This window comes from Dama dama, chromosome 18 (assembly GCF_033118175.1).
Source record: "Dama dama isolate Ldn47 chromosome 18, ASM3311817v1, whole genome shotgun sequence".
Classification (NCBI taxonomy): Eukaryota; Metazoa; Chordata; class Mammalia; order Artiodactyla; family Cervidae; genus Dama; species Dama dama.
Window position 1 is genome coordinate 81460352 of NC_083698.1, and position 26660 is coordinate 81487011.

Genomic DNA, 26660 nt, shown 5'->3' on the forward strand with positions numbered 1-26660 from the left:
CTTTTTTTCCCGTGCAGGTGTACGTATAGGTCAACTATATTAGAATGAAGACGAGACGGATCTCAAAATACAAAGTATAAGAGGCTATAGAGAACTATTGATGCATCTTTCAATACAGGAAATATTTATTCCATGTTCTAAGCGTAAACTATTTTAGTTATACGGCAGCCAACCAGACGTCCCATTTGTATCTTTAGGATTGTTTACTGAGGATACATTCCAGCAATGAGCTCTGTTTTAGACAATCCCAATTGCCCGAACTTTGCTGATTATTCTAGCGTTAGAACCTTCGCCGTCTGCCTAGCACTACTTGAAATCCATGACTCACAAACGTCGGGGCATGGAATCACAGCAAGAAAGAACAGGTGAAAAGTTCTTCCCAGTTGTGTTCTGCAGGAGCATACAACTCCCGTCATGCCCCGTGCAAAAATCAACAAATAAATAGCCGCACCGCATTTCAGATTCTGCTGCGCACGGCTCGCACCGGCGCCTGGTTTTTGTAGTTTCCACGTGGAGAACTGCCAGCAAGTTCAAGCTTGTTGGAGAGGGACTAAAACTACACTTCCCACAAGGGCGCGGGGGCGGGGTCCAGTAGGTTTACGTCATTGATTCAGCCAGCCAATGACCGCCCCGGGCGGCAGTGAGGCAAGCGCCGTCAGGCGCCAAAGTGCTTTTTTTTTTTTCTTTTTTTTTTTTTTTCCGCCGGAGCCGAGCGGGTGCTGCTAGCGGAGGCGCCATATTGGAAGGGACAAAACTCCGGCGACAGCGAGTGACACAAATAAGCCCCTGGACCCCCTCGCTCCCCCAGCTCTAAGGGCCGCGATGTTGTACCTAGAGGACTATCTGGAAAGTGAGTGGGCGGAACTGGCTGGCCCGTCCGGGCTGCCTGCGGGCGGGTGAGGGCGGGAGTAGACCGGCTGGCGGGATGGCGGGAGGGAGGGGGAGGCGGGGGATGTTTCTTTCTCACGGTAACTGGCAGCCTCGTTGTGGGCTGCGGGCTCTCTCGACCCCCCTCGACGCACGCACTCACGCAGTGACGTAAGCGCGTATTTTCGCCGTTGGCCCCGCCCCTCTGACGGACTCTCCCTTTGACAGTGATTGAGCAGCTTCCAATGGACCTGAGGGACCGCTTCACCGAGATGCGCGAGATGGACCTGCAGGTGCAGAGTAAGTCGGCGCGTTTGCCCTTGTTCGCTGCGCGCGTTCAGTGACAGACTTACGTGCCATCGACGTCAGCGGCTCTGCTGTTTGGCTCTCCTCCGGCTCATTCGCTAGTACAGAAGGAGTTGTCAAAAAGAACTGGCAATGCCAAATCTTGCCTCTTCTGTCTACCACACTACTTTTCTCCTGACTTTTACAAGAGAAGGTGGCATTAGAGCATATATGCTCCTTTCTCGAATTTGGGACTGTGCAATAAAAGTTTCTGTACTTTCTTTGAGAATGTAGATACGATTTAGTGCACATCGGCATAAATGTTGCGAAGATTTTGACTTGAGACTTTATGTGTAGAACATAGATTTCAGCATTTATATTTTTGTTAAAGTTCATGCTAGGCAAAATTCAAGAGCGGACAACACATAGAAGCACAGGTTATATGTAGTTCTTTAGAGACCGTGGTGAACTTGGAATGTCTCATTTGAAAAGTTACACGATAAAGGATGCATTCTCAACAGTCAAACAGTATGATAGTTTGTCAGTCAAAATGGGAAAGGAAATAAAATTTTACAGTAAAGCTTCTTGTCTGCTGTAGCAAAATTTTTTATTTTTCTTTCGGTTATAGCTTGGTAGTCTACATACTTTTTCCCTAAAATAACCTTGCTGTTTCACAGAGCACTATTTATATGATCATGTTTTCGATATAGAGAGAGTAAGAATAAATAACTTTAGAGGTAACATGGTAAATACAAGGCAGAATTTTGAAACACAAAAACAGTGCTCAGTACCCTTGTAGTCCATCATGCTGTGAAAGAACCTCACACACCTTGTCCCTTTGTGAAATGAGTATAATACAGCTGATCCAGCTGTCTTGTAGAGATACTATATTAAAAATTAGGAATGTGAAGTGAATTATGTGATACGTAATTAAAATGTATAATCCAGTGTACTTTGTTGGCTGTGTGTCACTCCTTTCGATTTGGAGAAGTGTACGTACTCCTTAACTGTTTGAGGGCTGTTCCTGCGGAAGACATTTCCCGATCCCATGTGTTCTGGCTGTATTTAGACCATACATAGAATTAGGATTGAGGTAAATTTCTTGTGCTGACAGATTTTCTTAGAAAAGTATGGTTAGGAGAAGATCTGGGTTTTGGGGGTGTGATAGGCAGGAAAGGAGTATCACGGAAAGCAATCAGAGAACAGAATATTCCAGAGTGGGATTCTTGAGGTCGCTAAGAACCTGTCCCCGCACTTCTCTACCACTGCTGCACACACTTCCATACCCATTGATCATGACTGTTCTTTTCTCAGCCTCCTGTTGGTTTTATGTGGTACATAATGCAAGGTGATATATCATGGAAGTCACCTGTTCACATGTTGGTGTAGAAGTCTGAATTCTGTATTTCTTCACCTTGCTCACAAAATTCGTTTTAATGTAATTGAAATACTAAATATTTGCTAAAGTAGGATTTTATACAGGATGGAGCATAGTCATCAGGTAGATCTGAGTTCATTTTAGGGCTTTACTGGCTTAATTCATTGGCCTTGACCACATTACCGCTTCTGAGGGATTTTTATTGTCTTGAGGATTAAAAGAAATATGCATAAATTAAAATGTTTAGTACCTGATACTAAGTGGGCATTCAATAAAGGGTAGTTGTTATTTTGTACTTTATATCACAAATGTTAAGTTCTCTAACAATTTCGACTTGGTTGTATAAATCAGAGTTTTTTTTTAAACTTGCATTTTTTATAATAATTAGAATTGTCTAAATTTAATAGGTATTATGAGTTAACAAAAGATACCTCTTTGTAAGGTAAGAGGTGCACTATTATGCACTGCAGATCTCCCAAACAATATAGTAAAAAGTTTTCCTCAATTTACACAGCAACAAAATCCCTTTTATTTTTCCTCGTTTAGCGTAGAAATGACTGTTCTTAGCACACATTTCAGAAAAAACTTAACTCAAATAATATTTATATGTGGTGCTTAATGGTATATAGCAAAAGGTTAAAACCTTTTTATCACATTTTCTTATTGAAAGAAAAGTGAGGATTATCTAGTAGTACTTTCAATAAGAAATTGTGTTTGGGCACATCTGCCTGACTTAATACCATTAGTTTGTGAACCCCAAGCCTGTACTAGTCAACAACTATGGGATGGACTCTGTCTACATTTGCTGACTACTTTGACTATCGGAAACAGTTTTGGAGTTACAAAAATAAATTTTCATTAGGGGAAAATTATAACTTTTACTAAGGTAATTAGTAAATTATATTACAATTATAAATATATTTATAAAGTATACTTATATTATTAGAGTATATATTTATAGTACATTTATATTAGAGTATAACATATTTATTATTACATAAAGCATATTTATATTATACAACATGACATATTTAAATTAGAGACCAAGTAAAAAAATGTATGTGATCAGATATTTTACAAAATAAATTGCAAAAATAAATTGTCAGTAGGGAAAGTTATAACTTTTCTTTACAAAGATAATTAAGATATGTTTATTTATTTATTTTATTAGAATGTGACATATTTAAGTTACAGACCAAGTGAAAGAGTGTATGTAATCAGATATTTTCATATCATATCTTTCTTCACATCAAAGCATGTATATTCAGTATATGAGTTTGGTCATCTAAGTATGAAATGTTTTTATTATGTCCTAGATGCAATGGATCAGCTAGAACAAAGAGTCAGTGAATTCTTCATGAATGCAAAGAAAAATAAGCCAGAGTGGCGAGAAGAACAAATGGCATCCATCAAAAAGGTGTGTCCAACACTCAGGATGATTTATCTGTAAATACTGAAACTCTCCGAGGAGGATAGGGGATTCCCAGGAGGCACGGTGGTAAAGAATCCACCTGCCCGTGCAGGAGACTTAAGAGACTCGGACTTCATCCCTGGGTCAGGGAGATCCCCTGCAATGGGAAATGGCAGCCTGCTCCAGTATTCTAGCCTGAAAAACTTCATGGACAGAGGAGCCTGGCAGGCTACAGTCTACAGGGTCACAAAAGACTGAACACGACTTTCAGCAGTTGAAAATTGGACATGACTAAGCAACTCAGCACAGCGCAGCTGAGGAAGATATTTTAATATTAAATAGTTTGGGGGATATCAAAATAAGGGAAAGTTATCAATAGCTCTTTAGAATTTTAACATGACTTACAAAATTAAAAATGATTCATTACATTTTAGAGCTTCAGGTGTAGGAACTTTTAAACATTGAAGCATTTTGGTAATTTAGAAAAGTATTTCAATAATTAGTGACTAATTAGAGAGCTCCAAAACCATTGAAAAAGTAAATTTTTTTTGTTTTAATTTGTTTTGTTCTAGTTACAGGTAATTAAAAGTTCCCTTGTCTTAAGATCTGTTGGGTCAGCCAAAAAAGCTCATTCAGTTTTCCATAAAATGTTATGGAAAAACTCAAATGACCTTTTTGACCAACTCAATATAGTGTCTTCCAATTTGGGCAATAGACTGGGATGAAAATTAGCAACCTTGAAGCGTATTTCATATATTGCTAAGTACCTAGGTTGGTGGAATCATAGGAGAACAGAATCCTGACAAGTTTTGTAGTACCTACAGCTCCCTTCCAGATTAGAATGGGTAGCAGCTCTCCTCTCAAGGTTTGCTTTAAAGATATGATCTAGTTAATTTGGGGACTTATTGGAAAAACTATTTACAAGCCCTGGGTTTGGTCATGACTCTGCAGTTTGATTTTGTGTCGTGGGACATGTCCTTTAATATCTCAGTAATAATGGCTCCCTTACCCCTAACCTTCATAGAATTTTTCAAGAATCAACTGAGAAGAAATTTGGAAACTACTTGTGTTATTTATTTTACCAGATGGAGGGAATATTATTTCTGTTAGGAACAAAAACTTGAGAATCTTTTATAGAATTAACCCTGACTTGCAGGATACCTGGAGGCCCAAGTGTGTGTGAGTATAGACATCACATATATACATCCTAAATCATCCCTTTTTCCTACTAGGTTTTTGGTGTAGCACAGCTTGGATATACCCTAATAACTCTTGACACTTCATGGAAATTCATAGAACTTAAGAAAAAGTAGTTTGCTTTATATTGGGGAGAATTGATACCTAGCTTAAAATGAGAGTTACAGAACAACTGGAAACAATGGATATGCAGGTCAGAAGCCTTTCAGTAGTTGCTTATAATAAGTTTTAAAAATGGAAGAGTGTAAATATTCTTTACAAATTAGATGAATCCTAAATAACATTTATTTTTAAAGAAAAAGAATTACTCATTGGTTCACATAATTTTTACTAGTATAGCTAGACTTCGATGGTGTTTTTTGGCTATCTCTTTTCTAGGAATTCTAAACATCTTCCTTTAATCCTTGGTTGTTTAAAATTTCTGATCCTATCCCATCCCCACCCTATCCCTAACTGGATTTTTATGGCTCTTGTATAATGTGTGTTCCTGAATGCTTAGTCACTCAGTCATGTCTGACTCTTTAGAACCCCATGGATTGTAGTCCACCAGGTTCCGCTGTCCATGGGATTCTCCAGGCAAGAATAATGGCGTAGGTAACTATTCTCTTTTCCAGGGGATCATCCCAATGCAAGGATTGAACCTGGGTCTCCCTCATTGCAGGTTGATTCTTTACCATCTGAGCCACCAGGGAAGCCCTGTAGTGACTGACAGTGATAACAAGCCATGATAATGAAAATGCAGTTATAGGTCCTGGATACACAGATTTTTAAATCATTAATTTGTTCCTAAAACGTGAATGTTTTTATTCAGGATTACTATAAAGCTTTGGAAGATGCAGATGAGAAGGTTCAGTTGGCAAACCAGATATATGACTTGGTAAGTAAAAATTAATAGTCATAACTATTTGAATTATGGATTATGTTTTAAATGGTGTTGACTTAAATGTAATAAGAAGGACAGACTCAACTGAATTATTGCTCTTGTGATCCCATTTAACTTCAGAGTTTACTGTCCACTTTTTGGTTTCTTTGTGGACGAGAGAAAGTCCACAGTCAGTAAATTAAGAACCTTACATTTAGCCATATCTACGTCACTGTAAGATTGTAGCTGATGTTAGGCTTTTTTTGTATTAAAATAGGTGTTTAACTTTATTTACTAATTTTTATCTTAAGGTAATGTGTTTACTTGCGTGATAAATGAGATTGTTTCTGTGGCAGAACACACCTAAGGGGATTGTGCTGACAGTTCTTGGTAGTCTGATTAAAATGAAGAAGGGACTTATTTGAATCTGTTAATAGATAGTACTCAACTGTCTATTAAGTGATAACCAGTAGATAGTACTCAAAAACTGGCACAGGTGGCAAAACTGGGAAATACAAGATTAAATAAACTTTAAAATTTTTTTTTCTTTTTTTAACAGTAGCGGCAGCACTTCTTAATGATTGAAATCACTAAGAAGATAGATATATGCACTATTTCTCAGGTTGCTATAATTACAGTCTTTTTTTTTTTTTTTAAACATACAGCATCTCCCAAAGTTTATGTTTTAGGAAATGCTCTTCTTTGGTTCTGCCTCAAAGCAAGTTAAAGCTGGAGACAAATGCTCCCTTTTGATTTGCTTTAGCATATTGATTCATATCTTATTTTTGTAGTCTTGTCTGGGTACAGTTTTTTTATTGAACGGGTACATGTTAATATAGGTGTCATTGGTGAGCAAGACACAGATAAAAGGTACATACCCCGTATGCTATGCATTGTGAGTGCTATACTAGAAAGCATATGTTGTGTAAAACCACAGAAAATGGTTAATTGCTTTTATATAGTGAAAATATTTTAATGGCTGTAAAGACCTAGGCTCTTTTGTTCGTATAGTTACTCTAAAAACAGTTTCATGAAAGATGCTGCCTAAAGACAGGTAGAGTGGGCTGGTGGCTTGATTTATGGTGGAATGAAACCCAAATAAAGTTCTTAATTGTTTTGGTCTTGAATTAAGTCTATAAACATAGAAAAAGACATTTATATTTGAATACAAGGCTAATTTGTTTAGTATCATTCTTCCTCACATATAGTAACTAGTTGTCAATCTTTATTTAGAAACTACCTGCCTTATAAATCATATAGCTCTTTGGTTCTAATCTTTCGTTTCTATTTTATTTTACTACTTTTACACCTTTATTAAAAGTATTTCATGCATTTAGAAAAAGTATATATAGCAAACATATGCTTTTTAAATGTGTGTGTGTCCATTTCTTGTTTACAAACCTCATTGTTCATCGACTCTGTACTTGGTGTAATGGAGTTTTATGTAGGTACAGTGGAGGAATGGAGAGTAAATGTTATAAATGCTCCTGTCCTCAAGGTGCCTGTTACCTAGTTGGGAAGACATGCCCACAGTAAAATGGAGAGCCTGTTATAGAAACATGTTAACAAATAAAGATGAATACATTTGGATATTAAGGGGATCTGGTAAAGATTGAACTAAATCAAGCGGAGTTACTGTTGGCTTCTTAGAGGGTATGAGATGAGTTTTGAACAGAATTTATATAGAGCCTCAGGCGCCTGGATTCAGCATAGTATTGAGGGGAAAGCATTTCACTCAGAGGTCATGGAAAAACATAGAATGAAAATAAAAGTTAGGAGTTTTATGAGGGAGATGGATTATTTAGGCTAGAGATTGAAGTAATAAAAAGTGATGTAACAAAGTGAATGCAATGTAATGAATGTGTTAAAAACCAAGGACCCGTAATGGACTCATGCAGATATGAATTCAGCTACTTCACTGACAGCAAGAATTTGGAAAAGTGACATAATCCTGGAACTTCGGTTTCCTTATCTGTAAAATCACAGTATTGATTTGTGCCTTCCAGGATGATTGGATCAATCGCTCTCTGGCTTTCTTTCTCTCTTTCAACAGAGAGAGATAGAAATACAGAGACAGATACAGGTACATCTGTATACATATATACATATATCTAAATGTTCAAGCTGGTTTTAGAAAAGGCAGAGGAACCAGAGATCAAATTGCCAATATCTGCTGGATCATCGAAAAAGCAAGAGCGTTCCAGAAAAACATCTATTTCTGCTTTATTGACTATGCCAAAGTCTTTGACTGTGTGGATCACAATAAGCTGTGGAAAATTCTGAAAGAGATGGGAATACCAGACCACCTGACCTGCCTCTTGAGAAACCTGTATGCAGGTCAGGAAGCAACAGTTAGAACTGGACATGGAACAACAGACTGGTTCCAAATAGGAAAAGGAGTACGTCAAGGCTGTATATTGTCACCCTGGTTATTTAACTTATATGCAGAGTACACCATGAGAAATGCTGGGCTGGAAGAAGCACAAGCTAGAATCAAGGTTGCCAGGAAAAATATCAATAACCTCAGATATGCAGATGACACCACCCTTATGGCTGAGAGTGAAGAGGAACTAAAAAGCCTCTTGATGAAAGTGAAAGAGGAGAGTGAAAAAGTTGGCTTAAAGCTTAACATTCAGAAAGCTAAGATGATGGCATCTGGTCCCATCACCTCATGGGAAATAGATGGGGAGACAGTGGAAACAGTGTCAGACTTTATTTTTTGGGGCTCCAAAATCACTGCGGATGGTGACTGCAGCCGTGAAATTAAAAGACGCTTACTCTTTGGAAGGAAAGTTATGACCAACCTAGATAGCATATTAAAAAGCAGAGCCGTTACTTTGCCAACAAAGGTCCGTCTGGTCAAGGCTATGGTTTTTACAGTGGTCAGGTATGGATGTGAGAGTTGGACTGTAAAGAAAGCTGAGCACCGAAGAATTGATGCTTTTGAACTGTGGTGTTGGAGAAGACTCTTGAGAGTCCCTTGGACTGCAAGGAGATCCAACCAGTCCATCCTAAAGGAGATCAGTCCTGGGTGTTCATTGGAAGGACTGATGCTGAAGCTGAAACTCCAGTACTTTGGCCACCTCATGCGAAGAGTTGACTCATTGGAAAAGACCCTGATGCTGGGAGGGATTGGGGGCGGGAGGAGAAGGGGATGACAGAGGATGAGATGGCTGGATGGCATCACCAACTCGATGGGCATGAGTTTGAGTCAACTCCGGGAGTTGGTGATGGACAGGGAGGCCGGGCATGCTGCGATTCATGGGATCGCAAAGCGTCGGACACGACTGAGCGACTGAACTGAACTGAACTGTCTCTATCTCTTACCTGTATGTATATACACACACACACACCCCCCCCACACCCACCCACCTCATAGCTTGGCAGATAGTAGACCCTCACTCTTTAATAAACTTGCTTCATCTCATTTCTCTAACAAAGTTTTCTACTTTCCTGAAGCCACTGCATCCCTTTCAGCTCTGCCAAGTTAAACCTGTTTTTCCCCCGTTCCCTCATGATTTATTTCTAAGACTGCCTTTTGTCTTCACTCTCTCCTGCGTCTGTCCCTTCCTTTCTCTCCCCTCTCCTTTCATTTACTTCCCCCCCTTCTTTCTCCTTGCATCTCATTAAATACTTGAGTGCTAGTCCAGGTGACCATGGTATCCTTATTATATAAGCCATCCTTCTTGAGATTTTATATTAATTCATCATCCTCCCACCTTCGTGGCCTTTCTCAGTCTCCTTGGGTATTGCCCAGAGTGGTTGGTGTTCGAAAGGGTTCTGTCCTTGACCTTTATTGCTTGTTACCCTGTTCTCTTGGTTCTCTTGTAGAGGTAATTTCCTCTCATCTTCATCCCCAGCTCCAGAGGCTGATGAGACCAAACGCCACACCGTAAAGCATTGTTCTGTCAAATGCCAGTTTTCCTCTCCTCCCCACCCTCCGCTCACCACCCAAGCTGAGAAACATTTTGCCATTACTTTTCCACATGAACACTTAGTTTTAGCAATTATACCATAATTATTTTTCAAGTCCAAACTTCTCCTCTGAGTCTCTTCATCTTATCTGAGAATTGTTAGGCCCTGGAAGTCATCGTATTAAGAGTTAACTCTTAGCTTCTTGTTTTGCTTCTGTCACTAACATCATTTCTCATGAATAAATAATTGTTAAAATGTTAAAAGTCAGTTATGCACTTTCATTAAATTCCTATTGCATTTAGCATATGGAATATTAGAGTGCTCTGTGCTGCAGAGGTGAGTGGACAGGATATAGTATAAGTGTCAAAATACAATGATTTTTATTTATAGATCCTTTACCAAATAAACAGTGGTACTTCTGTCTGTAAGTTCTACATAGTGGGAGAGTGTAGCTTTCACTCATTCAGCAAATATTCATAGATCTCCAGATATGAGTGGTCACTGGTGCAGAATGGGCAGTAATGATATAGTTGGGCAGTGAATAGGGCAAACTATTAAATAAAAATTATTGGAGACTTTGCGAAGTGCTATGAAGGAATAAACATTGTGGAAAGAAGGGGAAAGAGTGAATAACCAGGGGAGGCTATGAAGAGTCTGCTCATCAGGATAAGCATAGTCCTAAGGAGGTGACCTCTGAGGTAGTACTTGGAAGAACCAGCTATGTGACAAGCTTAAGGAAGAACATTTCAAGCAGATGATGGACCAAGTGCAGTGTCTTAGGTGGAAAAGGCTCTGACAGATTAAACCAGGACCAAGGCCAGTGTGGGTGGTGTGTCATGAAAAAGAAGAAGAGTGCTATGAGAGGGACACGCAGAACCCAGCACTCGCAGGGCTTAAAGCCAGTGGAGCAGTGTTCTTAGTTTCAGGGCAGCGGGAGGCCAGTGAGGGATTTTAAACTGAGGCATGGAATACACTTTAGAGAAGATTGTATGTATGGCTTTGCCTAAGCATATTATTATTATGACAGTGTAAAGTAAGCAGGTATTATTTTTACAGATTTTAAGATACAGCATTTGAGTATAGTTAATTGTGTTTGATATTGCCTCTCAATGTTTTCTATAGCACAGTATTTAATTGTATTCTTTTCCATTAAAATAGTCTATTTACTTTTAAAACTGGTAGTAAATTTTTTTATTCCTGTGACCAGCACTGTACTACCTCATTTATTAAGGAAAAACAAAAGAGACCACATAAATATCCACAAATGAAGAAATTTTGAAATTAGACGTTTATTGAAACAAATGAAGACTTTAAGTAGGCTTAGTGAAATTTGACTAACAGACCAAAAAAAAAAAAAAAAAACTATCTTATTAAAATAATTTCCTTCTAGAATCCTGATACTCATAGTCATTAAACACTTTTTTGTGTTCCTCAGCCAGATGTCACTGTCATAAGGCTGTGTTAGATTACAATACCTAATAAAGGTGATTTATATATACTGTGATAAAGCTTGAGCTTTTTGTGAATGCCTGAATGGTTTTAGCAGCCTCTTACATTGCTAAATACCCTTGAACTTGCTCCTTTTTTATATCCTGGTTTATTCCTCAGATGATTATATTTCAGGCCCACATTTTACCTATAAATTTGAGAATTCCTCATCTGATACTCTAATTAAGGAAATATATTATGTGAGCTTGACCTTTTGATTTGTCTCCTATCCTTATTGTCTTTTAGGAGAATGATTAGATGTAGTTTATGTGCTAAGGCCTTAAGTATTTGATTCACCCTAAAGATGGATCAAATTTTTATCCAGTTTAAATATAATTCAGAATGTGCAGAATCATTTTCCTGATTGATCATCAGAGAAATAATTTGCCATCATTTCCTTTCTTCCGCAGTTTACCCTCCTTATTCACTATTACTCGATCTCTTCATGAATAGAAATTTCTCTCTTATTGCCATGGTTTTCAACTTAGAACATTGTAGACTGAGTGCTCATTGGGAAGGGGCAACTCAGCATCTAACTTTCAGAATCTGTCAGTGTTGGAAGCCATAAAATCATGGAAAGACTTTTAAGAAGCTATATTTAGTTCAGTTTGAGTCCATCAGGTGACACATTTTGAAATTTGAATATTGGAAAACTGGGAGAGACAAGAGAGAAAGGCTAAAAGATTACAGCTCTATGCAAAAATAATTAAAGGCTGAGGATTTGTTTGTTTCATGCAGAGGCCAAGTGTGACTTTAATGTTTTTGTGAACTTAAATATGTTGAAAAATAATCTTGACAGAATTTCCTTTGTCTCTGAAAAGGTCAGAAGGATAGTACATTTAAAGAGGCTATGCTTTGGGGTTGTAAGATATGATTTAGGGTTGTAGAATAAGGAAACGTCTGTGGCTACCGTTTATTGCCATTTACTGGGGAACAAATCAATAATTAGGCTTTGTGGTCAGCCTCGTGTTAGAAACCTATGGTTAATGGAAAGTTTCTCAATTGGCTCAGTACCCTGTTTACGACTGTAAATCAATCTTAGCCATCTTATGTGTCTTAGGTGGACATAAGATTCCACCTTATGGCTAAGATGGAGTAACTTAGATTCTGATTTGCCTCATACCTGTGGGGCTATTATGGTGATCAGCTCGGATTGGTGCTTTACCTGTTCAGAGTCATGTGTGGGGTTGGCCACAATGTTTGTTTGGATATTTCCAAACGGTGATACAGGAAAACCTGAAACAAACTTTTTGACCAACCCAATAGGTAGTAATAGCTTTCAGTCACGTTCAGTTCAACTCTTGCTATGACTGTTCAATACTGTTTTAAACATTCTGGTGCTTTATAGCTAAAGTTAAATCTTGTGATCTGCTTCCTTTCCAGCTTCAAATTTGATTTAGTACAGCAGTGGTGAATCAAATAAAAAGAATTCTCATCGTCTGATAATTGCTTATAATAGTAGTCAGTTCATAGTCTTTTTTAATCCACCAGGAGGTAGGTCATGATTGGAAGCTATCTTACAAAACTCCCCATCATGGTGTGGTTGAGGCTTTTCTGTCTTTCTTTTAATTATGAATTTGGTTTTTTGCGTTATTAATTCTTTGGGTCCCATTGCTTTTTCTGAGCTATCTAATATTGGGAATTCCATCGTTATTTCCATATTTTCAGGTATAATAAACCTTACTAGTACTGTCTTTAATATAATTAAGTGGCTCTTAAAAGCAGAGATGGAATGGGTTAGGGAGGTATGTGTCCTTTCTTCATTTCACCCCAACCCCACCCTTCCAACTGAAATGCTAACACTTGTCTTCTGTATTGTCTACACCTATGCAGGCCTCACCTCTCTATACTGTCTACACCTGTGACAAAAATGCTTTTTGTCTTTGTGTCTCTATACATTCTTTAGTTCTTTAATTATTACGCCTTCCTTCCACCTATTTGAAGACAGTCCATTCTTCACTAATTTATTCATAGCTCCTTTATGGTTACAAGATCCCAATATTATGTTTTTTCTTTGTGTGTGACTTCTGACCCTTTGTTTTCTTTTTGTTACATCTAGGAGACTTTATTTATTTGTTTATATCACTATGTTAAAAATCTTACGTAAATCTTGATTTGTCAGTTAAGTGTTAATTCCTGTGAAGGCAGGGAGTCTCTCCTTCTTCAGGTATTGTCCATTTACCCAGCGCCATGCACACAAAGGAACTCAGTATTTATTAGTAATATAGTCGTAGGTGAGAAAAGTGGTGGAGTGTTTTCATTGCATTAAGTAGACTTGGAATTTAAGCATGAGTATTTTTTCTGATTTCCCTTGAGATTAAATTTTGACAATGTAAGAGATATTCTTGAAGAAGATGTCTGTGTTCAACACTTTACTATTGAAAGGGTGGTTCCATTAAAGGATGCTCAGTTACCTGCAGGTTCTTTGAATAGGAGCATGTGTCTATAATATATGACCCTATAGGATTTTAAATATTGTAATTACAGCTGTTACCAAGCTCTGAAAAATAACATGTGTGTGAAGATGGAAGGAAAATTTAGCTTTGAATTATTGAAAAGTCACAAACCAGCATCCCAATGATTGCTGTTAATATACAAAATATAAATAATAAGACAATATTTTTATGTTTTTTCTATTTGAATTGTATTACTTTCAGTTAAGAAATTGGCTCCTGCATGTGGAAATTCAGAAGGCAATGTTAGGTATAAACAGTGAAGCACAATTTATTACAAACAGATCAGAGTTAAGTCTTGTTTCTGTAATGCATTAGCTATTGAATTTGCAGGTGTTGCTTAACCTTTCTGAGCCTAGTTTCTTCATTTATAAAATGGAGACATTACTAGCCTACCTCAAAAGATTTGAGCAAGGACTGGAAAACATAGTCCTTTTAATGCACCAAACACCCACAGATTGTCTCTTGGTATTCTTCTTCCCTACCCCCTCACTTAGATACACGTTATTTCATTGAAAGTTTTACTTATTTTTTTTGCCCTCTGATGTATTGGAGACATTTTGATATTTGTAAGAAAGTTACTCTTAATTATGACAGTGATTAAGAGGGACATTAGAATTCGGAAAAAAAGGTATTGCTAATAATATGACGTGACTATTTTTCAAAACTTTGGTTTTTTTTTTTTTTTGGTTTGACTTCAAAGCAGTAAATTTGAAAAAGTATCAAGATATTTAATATTAAGCTTAAAAAAATACATGAAGACTTGTTGCTAGTTTGACGTATTATAAAATCTTTGGAAATCAGTCCAAAGATTTCTAGGTGAATGAGAATATACAATTTTGCCACCTTAACCAAGTACGACGGTATTTCAATAAAACCATTTAGACCAAGATTTTTGTGGAATGGAGCTTTCTGGCTAAAAACCCCTTTTGTTCCAACCCTTTACATAAATGTTTACAAGTATAATGATCTGCTTTCCTGCCTTAGAGAAATGTATGTGTAAAGTATAGGAGGTTCTTTGTTTGTAGACTGAGGATCTTTCATTCCTTACTGTAAGTAACAGTTACTATGGTCTGGCAGTGTGGATGGTCTTGTTATAAGGAGGAGGAGATTAGGCTGAAAGTAATCCCAGGGCATATATGAAAAGTTTCCTGTGCCACCCACCCCTCATCTTTGCTTATGTTTCATAGCCTACTTCCTCCAAACATTTTCTGACAAATTGCAATTCTGGTTTCTTAAAATTTATTCAAGGAGACTTGGGAGGTATTTAGCCTAGCAACCTCATTTTATAGAATAAACACCTGTAGTGTAGGTTAATTGAGTTGCTCAAGGATTCAAAGCAGATGCACTAAAAGAAGTAAAGATTTAGGCTTCCTCATTAAACTGACACTTTAATATTGTCCCCAAATATGGTAGTTATCTTTGATCTTCTTTGAAACAGGTAGATCGACACTTGAGAAAGCTGGATCAGGAACTGGCTAAATTTAAAATGGAACTGGAAGCTGATAATGCTGGGATTACAGAGATATTAGAGAGGCGTAAGTAAAATTTACAATTTTCCATCACCATTGGACAATACATGTGCACATCACCAAGGAGACACTGGTTCCGCAGAGACTTCTCAGATCCTGCTTCTAGGTGGATGGTGGCACCTGGGTGGGATCACTTGGTACCCAGCAGTTGGACTGTTTGGGTTGTGGATACTTGGAGAAATTATATATCATCCACTCTGTATGATGATAACATACTAAATCATTTTCTTTTTTTGATAATGTACATATGCCAGTAAGATGAATGGTAGGAGCAAAGATTTAAAGAAATGCAACCATCTTAGAAATAAGTCAGTCATCTGGCATTACATGGGTTGTTTAGGCACTTAAATGTTGAGGAAAGTGGTTATTTTTTGTTCTTAAGAACTGCCTTAAAGCTTTGCCTCAATTGTGTTACTAAGAAAGATTTTAATGAGTTCTTCAGCACCTCCTCTTTTTCTTGAAGAAGGCTTTCCTAAACTTCTCTTCTCAGTAAGAAGCCGTTTTCATGTTTCTCTGCAATGCATGTGCACATCACCGAGGAGATGCTGGTTCTGCAGATACTTCTCAGATCCTGCTCCGTGGTGGAGAGAGGCACCTGGGTGGGATCACTTGGTCCCCAGCAGTTGGACTGTTTGGACTTGATCTCCTGCTGTTATTTACTCTTATCATTCCTAGGGTTTAACTCAGGAGATTTCCCCAAAATGGAGACATGAGCTCTGTTTCTTGAACAAATTTAGCTCTTCCAACCTAAGTAGACAGTGTCCATAAAAGCAGATGGTGCCATGGTAAGCCCTGAGTAGGTACTCACTAAATGTTAGTTGAATCAAGTCAGTATTATGGCCGATTTCTAGTATAATTTAACTAAAGGTTCAGGCATCTCTTTTCTTGGTGCATTTCAGTAGCAAGAACATATACCTGTTTCTACACATGGATGAAAGGTTTCTTTAGAGTGTTAGGTTACATATATGTCTATTCATATACTCTTTACAGGTCAACTAGGGCAGCAACCACACATGAATCCATCTTGGTACAATAGTTGCATTTTCATATTCAAAAATAGGTCCATCACTTTAGATGATTATCTAATTTATTTGTGATACTTTCATTCCAGGGGAATCCTATCTGAGGGTGATAAGTATCTTGAGACAAAATGTTTTATTTTCTTGAAATGCTGATAATAGCTGTGAGTAGCAGTAAATCCATGCCTATTCAGTACCTCAGGGAGGTTAATGAAGCATCCTCTGTAAGGATACAAACATATGAAAGTCTTCAGATCAAGTTATGAAAACTGCTCCACCCTATGCCCTGCCATAATTTCATCTGAAGGGACCAAGATAAACTGAGGACATTTCTTTAAAAGTATTTTAAAGCTTGGAGGTTGAGATTCTATGTATCACTTTTCACAAGCAAAATCCCTAACTTCTTTTAGAAGTCTTTACATTCTATATCATTTTAACGATCAAAGAGTTTTCTCTCCTATAGTAATGTCCCATCGCCTGATACTTTAGGATCTCCCATTAAAAGGTCTTCAACTCAGTTAATGCTAGGTTGAGTTTTTCAGGTCTCATCAGTGATGAAATTATAACATCCATTCGTCCACTTATGTGGTACCAAATGTGGTGAATTCCTTAACCAGACATTAGCATGCCGTGACCCATTTTGTACTTAAAGGTGAATGTTAAAAAATGGATTACTTATTGTTTAGAAAGAGGATGAGATTGGCGCAGGGTAAAATTGGCAGTGATGACCCTCTAATGTGTTTGACTAAAATGGTACAGGCATAGGCATCAGAGCTTGCTGGTCCTCTGCTGGTTAAGGGTCCACAGTCCTGTAGTTGATTGATGTGTAAAGTTCTGTGGTGACATCTCATGGCAGTGTATCTCTGTGCTTCTCTCTCATTTTTTGTGTTTTTTTTTTTTAAGGATCTCTGGAATTAGACACTCCTTCACAGCCAGTGAACAATCACCATGCTCACTCACATACTCCAGTGGAGAGTAAGTTTGATTTAGGAGAGCTAAAATCTTAAAAACAATTACAAATTCATTGTATCATCTATATATTCTCTTTCATTAGCTCTGCACAACCAATTGAGAAACAGATATCCTCCCCTTTCTTTTATCTTGTGAGATACAGTTTTTCATTGCAACTACTGGCAGATTTATCTTCTTCATTTGGGAAGAGCATATTTAATTTGGAAACAGGTAGTCTGTTTTCCCTGGCTTTCTCAAAGGAAGAATGTGTGGTACTAACAGCAGTGTATGCTCTCTAGATACAAATAACCTGACTCTCTCTACGGAGTGTTCTTTTTCATCCTTTCTCAAGTGCTTAGCCTCCTGTTGGCTTACAATAAAGTCTCAAATGGTTGAGTTAGTGAGTAAATGAGTGATTTAGTCAGATGCTAGCTGACTAGATTGACTGTATTGATGCCTTTTTTTGACAAATCAATTTGATATGAAAGAAAGGTTGATTGAAAAATATTTTAAATTGTAGGTAATGTTTTGAAAAAAAGTTCTCTCATGTTATATATGAAACCACTATGCATCATGGCTTACTTCACTGATTTGCTACTGAAGTTTTTGAAATGTCTGAGCAGTCAGCTGTTAATAAGACATGTGGCACAAAGAGTTCTGTTTCTTTTGTCTTCTCAGAAAACATAGTGTTGTTTTGGTTTATAACCAGATGAATGTATTATGCCTTGCCCATAGTTCTCTAAAATTTAAAAACACATGAATTCTTTATTTATATTCAGAAAGGAAATATAACCCAACCTCTCACCATACGACAACAGATCATTTACCTGAAAAGAAGTTTAAATCTGAAGCTCTTTTATCTACCTTAACATCAGATGCCTCTAAGGAAAATACTCTAGGTAAGTTTATTATCTTAAATGTGATTGTTTTCTTTTTTTGGTTTTTATTAAAATAAAGGGGAATGACAGCATTTAAGGTTAATTATACAGATTCTTTACCTGGTTAGAGTCTACCGTAAGAAGAAAGAAGAAAAAATGTGACGTGAAATTTTAAATTTAATGATTATATCTGTGTTGAGAAATATTAATATTAATGCTTTAAGATTACTAACATTTTGTTCTGTCTAACTATTTTCATTCCTTCTTTAACTCTACACAGGTTGTCGAAATAATAATTCCACGGCCGCTTCCAACAACGCTTACAATGTGAATTCCTCCCAACCTCTGGCATCCTATAATATTGGCTCCTTATCTTCAGGAACTGGTGCAGGGGCAATTACTATGGCAGCAGCTCAAGCAGTTCAAGCTACAGCTCAGGTAAAAAAGAAAAGGTTTGGAAACAGAATGTTAAGTTTTGTCTGAATCCTTGGCAGACTCTAGTAGAAATAACTTGATGTGAACAAAAAGAGTTTTCTTGCATTGTATAGTTTCATTTTTAATCCTAGTTTTATGATAGCTGATGTTTAAAGAAATAAATATGCAGAAATTTGTTAGTGAAAACTAAAAAATAGATTCATACAATCTTGTATAGATCGCTTCTCAGAGTAATTGCTTAGGACACACATTTTCCTGACTTAAGTCACAGCTCCTGCTGGGACAATACTTTATTCTTTCTTCCAGTTCCAGGGCTTTCTCTGTAGCCTCAGAACTTAGGTTGCCTTGAGTTTGTTCACATCTGTGCTGGCTATCTATGTTCCAAATTGAGTTACCCATCCTGTAAGTTAACCTCATAACTGGGTAAAAACTGATCCTAAATTTATGTAAAATACCTTAAATTACAATGATGAACATAATGGTTTAAAACAAAATAATATTAGATAAGCCAAAATAATGCTGTAAATAGTAAGACAAAAGAAAATATGCATATTTATATGTATTAATAATATCAGTGACTGCCTTTTTTAAGATGAAAGAGGGACGAAGAACATCAAGTTTAAAGGCCAGTTATGAAGCATTTAAGAATAATGACTTTCAGCTGGGAAAAGAGTTTTCCATGCCCCGGGAAGCCGCTGGCTATCCTTCATCGTCAGCGCTCATGACTACATTAACACAGAACGCCAGCTCATCAACAGCTGACTCAAGGAGTGGGAGAAAGAGCAAGTAAGTTTTATTGTTAGAGTAGCTCATACCTTTACTGAGTGTGCAGACTACCTAGCATCCAGCTGGACTTCCGTGTAGTAAACAGAGGCAGCTTCCCAAATGGCTCAGTGGTAAAGAATCTGCCTGCCAAACAGGAGACCCGGGTTCAATCCCTGGGTCAGGAGAAAGATCCACTGGAGTTGTAAATGCAACCCACTCCAGTATTCTTGCCTGGGAAATCCCGTGGACAGAGGAGCCTGGCAGACTATAGCTGTGGGGTCACAAAGAGTCAGGCACGACTCAGCACACACACACACACACGCAGACACACACACACACACACACACACACGCATATATATATATATAATGGGTCAGGATGAACTCTGGGGAGGTGGGAAGACAACATGACATTTCCTTCACACTGACTTACATTGAAAGAGGTAAAGTCCTTAAAAAGTTCTAAGAAACCTTAATTTTTCTAAAGTCTTAAATTGGGGTTATTAATAGATGACCTCTCATTACTTTCTTTTGTTCATTAAGATAAACCATTTAATGAAACCTTTTCTAACTTATAACCCCTTATTCTGTCATGTGTTTTCTGGTCTTCATTTTAATTAAAAACAAATTGTCTTAGTCCTTGGTATTATGTCTCCTAAATTGAAATTCTGAAAATATTGCTAGATTTTGTAGATATGATTCTTAGCATGATTGTATGAACTTATACATGTGAAAGGGGCTTAGCAGGTGGCGCTAGTGGTAAAGAACCTGCCTGCCAGTGCAAGAGACATAAGAGACGCGTGGGTTCAATCCCTGGTTCCAGAAGATCCCCTGGAGGAGGGCATGGCAATCCACTCCAGGATTCTTGCCTGGAGAAGCCCACAGACAGAGGAGCCTGGCGGGCTACAGTCCATAGGGTCATAAAGAATCAGACACGACTAAAACGACTTATCACACATATGAAAACTTAATAGCATTTGGCACCATCTTTCCAAAGTACCTCCATGTGTTAGGTCTGCATATATAATGAAAGTTCAATTGCTAGTCCAAAAGGATTATATCATAATTGTATCAATTTATTTTTAAATATATTTTCTGTCAGTAAATGATCTATTTTCTGTGTTCCTGTGCTTCCTGTGGATGAATCTCTAAAAGAGTGATCAATGTAGAATTACCACAAAAGTGCTAAATATGTTAAAAATTCATTCAGTGACCCAAATTTATTATAACTGCTGATGATAAAGTTTCATATTTTAAAAACTTAATAGCATATGTATAATGGTGAATTTCTTGTGAATTTTAACACACTCTGCTTCATGTTCTACACAGGTGAATATTCCCATATCAGTTGATGGTTATCATTTTCATTAAATGCTTAGGTGTATTTGTATTTTTGATTCTGATCAAGAGTATTCAGTTTGCTTAAAAATACAAAGAATGAAAAAAAAAAAATACAAAGAATGTCTGTATGGAAGCCACAACTAATTCTTAAAATTATTGCCTACTGTTTAAATCAGTGGTAAGAAGTAACAGATTAAAAGTTTATTCTAAAAACTTTGAAGTGTTTTAAAAGAATTTCCTTTGAATATCTTTGTTTTCCAGAAAACAAGAAAATCTGAAACAAAAATAAGCTATTATGGAAAATGTTACTCTTTTTGCTCTAAACAGTTGTGCTTTTAAATCCATTTATCAGATGGCTTGAGGGTTAAAGAGTATTTTCTATGTTTACTGTTATTTCATTTCATGCCATTAATTAGAAGTTATTCTCAATTAAGTTCTTCTGGATGCTGAAAAATAAAACTGATACTGCTTTTTCAGAAACAACAACAAGTCTTCAAGCCAACAGTCGTCATCTTCTTCCTCCTCTTCTTCCTTATCATCATGTTCTTCATCCTCAACTGTTGTACAGGAAATTTCCCAACAAACAACAGTAGTACCAGAATCTGATTCCAACAGTCAGGTTGATTGGACTTATGACCCAAATGAACCACGATACTGCATTTGTAATCAGGTAAAAGTCTGACATGTCTATAAAAGCATAATCTGAATAAAGTAGGAAAAGAGCTGTTTCATTTTTTTAGTGTTCTTTTTACTCCAGTAAAATACCTTTGGTTTTTTATTATATCCTCCTCCTGCTTCTGATAAAAAGACATGTTCATGATGACTGCAAAACCGTCCCAAGAAGACTATTGTAAACTGTCTTCTGGGATGCTTGGTGGAAATGATGAATGAGATTTCAATGAATACTGTGTCGCACTCTCTGATCCCTCTCATTTTTTGCTCTTTGGAGTGCTAAGATTTTCTGTCAAAGTATAGAACCACTTAATATATTGCACAGTGGAGTTCTTTTCCTCTGCACATCCAGAAATAGATAAATACTAAAAAAGGAAAGCCAGGGAAGTCCTTATGTCTTTAATTACAGGTAGGTTGTTCTACTTTATGAGGAAATAAATAAGGCCGAGTATTAAACAAAATCTTTAAAATACATTTAGCCGCTATGTGAGAGACCCATCTTACTTCTTGTCCTTGTGAGTTGGTATCCACATACTCTCCAGCTAGTGATGAACTGCAAAAAGAAAAACGAGAAATGACATGTAATAAACACATAATTTAGAAGTTTCAATAAAATGGACTACTGACTGCAAAAACATATATGACCTAACATAACCCAAGAAAAAGTAAAAAAAAAAAAAAAAAAGCCCAAACTTTATGTCGATAACCAAGAAAGAAACTTAAAATCTTTGTTAAAGGAACCACTCAAAAAATTGACTCCTTTGTCAAGGTAGTTTATAGAACAAGTGACTTTCAAAAAGCGTGTAATTTCTGGTTTATTCTGTACACCCCAAAAATCTTTCAGAAAAAAAAACCCGATAAACTATATAAAGCTACATGCCTCGTTTCTTAATTCAGTTGTATATTCTGTGTATTTCCATCTATTTTCTTTATAGTATCATAAACAATTATTTGAATTTAGGTGCTTGTTATATAGTCATAATAAAAATATTTCATTTTCTTTTAACTAGGTATCCTATGGTGAGATGGTGGGCTGTGATAACCAAGATGTAAGTGTTAAATTTTTCTACTTAGGAGCGAAAAAACAGGTCTCATGTTATTATTACTGGAATGTATATTTTTTGTTTAGTGTGTCTCTCAGTCTAAGGAAACAGGTTTGCAGTTATGCTAATTATATTAAGGCTGGAATATTCCTCCCCCAAATAAGAGAGTGTCCCTTAATGTGTTCCCTATTTTAACTTCTTTAAAGGTAATTTTATGGTTTTATGTGCAGATTACATTTCTCAAAAGGCATCAGGTTGTATGAAAATTAGAAACACCCTTTTCCCCTTTTGCCAAAGAATTTTGTGTTTGCTAGGATTTGGTTCTCTTATCACAATGAAGAGTTGGAACTTTAGAATAATACTTTCTTTCAGGAGAAGTGATGCAAAGGTGAGGGCTCTGATGTGGGTGATTGTCTGCCCATTAGTGTATATTTTCTACTGTGCTCTGCAGGTGTCAGCCAGTAAGAGCCATTTCTGATATTAAAAAATAAGGTTTGGAAGAAAGGAATTCCTGTTTATTTTCCTTGAAGCTTATTTTGGGTTAGAGATATGTTTTTCTTGAATGCTGAGAATATTTTTGTCTAGTAATTTCCACTCCCTTCTTACTGTCACGCTGCTCAGCTTCCTTTTGTCTGTCTTTTCCTTCAGAGAAGTGACAGAAGCCTGAATTCTAAAGAAGGGCTGATCAATAATGTCAGGATCTTAAGGTTGATAATAAGAGTTTACAAATTTTAAAACAATCTGAAGGTTGATCAGGGCTGACACGCAGAAGTGTGTACCTCCCAGACTTCCAGCTCCCCATGACACAGTTCACAGAGAAAAGGCTCTCCTTCCACCTCCCTCTGTAGACCCACTTGTGGGCTATTCACGATGACTGCAAAACCGCCCCAAGAAGACATTGTAAACTGTCTTCTGGGGTGCTTGGTGGAAAAAACGAATGAGATTTCTATGAATACTGCGTCACACTCTCTCTGATCCCTCTCATTTTGTGCTCTTTGGAGTGCTAAGATTTTCTGTCAAAGTATAGAAGCACTTAATATATTGCACAGTGGAATTCTTTTCCCCTGCACATCTAGAAATAGATAAATGCCAAAAAAGGAAAGCCAGGGAAATCCTTACGCCTTTAATTACAAGTAGGTTGTTCTACTTTATGAGGAAATAAATAAGGCTGAGTATTAAACAAAATCTTTAAAATACATTTACCTGCTATGTGAGAGACCCATCTTTACTTCTTGTTCTTGTGAGTTGGTATCCACATGCTCTCCAGCTTAACAAAAATTAATGATTTGTGTTCATTATTTTAAGATTATGGGAGTAGATTACATGAAGCTCAGAGTTAACAAAGATGAGTAACTTTTTATGTCTCCATTTCCTCATCTCTGAACCCTACCAGTTGGACTAAATGAGCTATAAAACCATCTCCTAGATGTCTAAGTTCTGTTTCCATCAATCTAATTATGCATATTTAATCTGCTGGGCATGTTTTAACATACTTCCTAATCTTTTACTAAAAACTACTGGCATTTTTGCATTCTAGTGCCCCATAGAATGGTTCCATTATGGATGTGTTGGATTGACAGAAGCCCCCAAAGGAAAATGGTACTGTCCACAGTGCACCGCTGCCATGAAGAGGAGAGGCAGTCGGCACAAATAAGGGAGGCCATTTCGTTTGTGGAAGGAAAAAACTTCAACATTTTATATAGGACTTTAAAAAAAGAAGAAGCAGTGCATTTCCAGGCAACCACTTAAAGGATTTACATAGACAATCCTATAAGATCTTGAACTTAAATTTTATGGGTTGTATTTTAATAATGTAAGTAAATTATTTATGCACTCCTGGTGTGCTCCAAATATTATTCCAGTTAGCCTTGGATTATTTCAGTGGCCAACGTATGCAGACATTTGTACTCCTCAACCATTTTCTCCAAGTAATGGGCATTCTATAATGTAGACTTCAAAGAATTCCAACGATGAAGATTTTAAGAAAAGTATTTTATATTCAACAGGTATGTTCTGCTGCATGTACTGTACTCCAGAGCTGTTATGTAACACTGTATATAAATGGTTGCAAAAAAAAAAAGTGCTTCTAAAAAGATAATGGTTTTTTAAATGCCTTATAATAAGCTTTGTTTCTTTGTGAAACTAAATTCAGCGGGCTGAAGGAAATGGTTCATGTGATAAAGTGGGCTGATGTCCTCTAGAGTACCTGGGTACATAAACAGAAACTCCTGTAGGTAAAAACGAATCTGGGCCATTAGTCTTTATATGTTTCTGCATCCAGACAGAGTGCAGTTCATGAGGGTGGGGGTGGGAGGGCTGAGGGGAAAGGGTGTTAAAGTGATAACATTTTTATACCAAATGTGTTTATTTTTTTGTGCAAGTAATCCTTAAAATTGGAATTGTATTAGGTGTTAAAATAAAGTTTTTAAAAAATTACTTGTATTTATACTTTACACACTTAATAATGAAAATTTCTTAATTCCAACTAACTTCCAATCTTTAACCTCAAAAGGACAGAGGCCCAGGACACAGAATGCTGCGTAATCTGTTATGTCTTTAATAATGCTTGGAATTGTGATACAAAAATAAGGAAAAGACATTTTTATGTAAATTTGAAATGCAAATTATTTTTCTAGAACATCTCCCTGGCTTTTCCTTCAGTCTAAGGGACATGAAAGAAGTCTAATTACAGCAGACTAAATAAAATAATGATTACAGTTGTTTTGACTTGAGGCACTGTGGCCAAAGTGAAGTAGAGAGACCCCTTGGATTGGAGCTTAAAATTCAGTTCTCTTTCTGCTTTTACCACATGTTGGTATGCCAGTTAATTCACTTCTTTAATCACTCTGGCCCTTATTAAACCAGGGTGATGCCAGCTTCAGGATGTCTGTAAGCAGTCCTGAAAGTTTTATTCTATAGGTGCTATTTACACTAGAAATTTTGCATAGTGGAAGTTTTATTTAAGGTATAATATTGAGTCTGGTCGGTAGAAAAATCCTTAAAACTTTAGAAATACTTATTATGTCATATTTCTTTTATATTGAAACGTACTGGGCCCATCAGATTTATGTTTTAATCAAAACCACTTTTGAGCCTCTTAGAACTTATGTAGAAAACTGTAAAATCTATGCAATGCTACCCAAAGGGTATGGATCAGATAGGGGATTTTCAAGGTCTCTTCCAGCTTCGAGATTCCACAGTTCTGAGCTACTGCAGTCTGATTTTATAACTGGACAGCCCGTAAAACTAAGTTAGGTTCGTTTGTGGGTACTCATGATTTTATGATACTCAGTATTTTCATGGAGATTTTATAAACCCTAAAGAAATAATATATAATGTAGTATTCAATTAGCTTATTAGCATGTTGCCTGGGGATGCTCAGTGGTATTGTTTAATCTTATACATAATGACTTTTCTAAACTCACGGTTTTATAGGAATTGGTTCAAGGAAGAAGCCTTACGTGCAGCCTTATTTTAAGAGAAAGTTCTTGTCAGAGTCAGGAACATCCCTGTTTCCAGCTGCTATAGCTCGTCCCTTCCAGTGTGTGAATTCCACTACTTGACCAAATCACTCAGAAAAACATTTTGACAAATTTTAAGCTCAAACGTTGAATATTTTGAAGCGTGTATAAAGAAGTAAACCAAAATTTTGTGCAATTATTTAGTAATGGGTGGAACCTGTTAATATCTGAGATCTATATAATGGGCCAAACATGGAACTACCTCATTGAAAAAAAAATGTGGCCAACTATTAATAATTCTTTGTGACATTTACATCACGGGGTATATGAGCATTTTTGGTATTATACACAGTCAAAGTCTTTGTTGTACAAAACTCGTGTAACAGTTGGTGGCCTAAGAAAAATCCAAATGTGGGTTCACAGTTTATAGGTGGTGAAAATTGAGGCCTTACTGCTGTGGAGTGTATATTAAAATGTTCATGGTGACACATTTGAAGCAATAAATGGCTTAATGAAATGCCTAAACGAAGCTGAGTGTTTGATAAACGTACAATCATTCCTTTTTAGGGCAGTTCATATTTTTACTCTTTTATCCTTCAAAGCAAATTCCACATATTTTAGATTTTTAACCATCTTTGTTTTGTACAATGTTAGTGCCCTTTGTCCTTAGACCTCAGCAGTAGTCTTCTTGACGTAATGAATTATTTT

General features: G+C 36.8%; 1 protein-coding gene across 1 annotated transcript; it reads left to right on the forward strand.

Moving 5' to 3' along the window:
- Positions 1-707: 707 nt before the first annotated feature.
- ING3 (inhibitor of growth family member 3) lies at positions 708-26481 on the forward strand. The gene is made up of 12 exons (XM_061165683.1): positions 708-850; positions 1096-1167; positions 3847-3947; positions 5950-6015; positions 15298-15394; positions 17311-17382; positions 18138-18257; positions 18517-18674; positions 19264-19457; positions 21254-21446; positions 22459-22497; positions 24029-26481. Exons 1-12 carry the CDS (start codon positions 823-825, stop codon positions 24143-24145), a joined length of 1257 nt encoding a protein of 418 aa, XP_061021666.1. The 5' UTR covers positions 708-822; the 3' UTR covers positions 24146-26481.
- Positions 26482-26660: the final 179 nt, after the last annotated feature.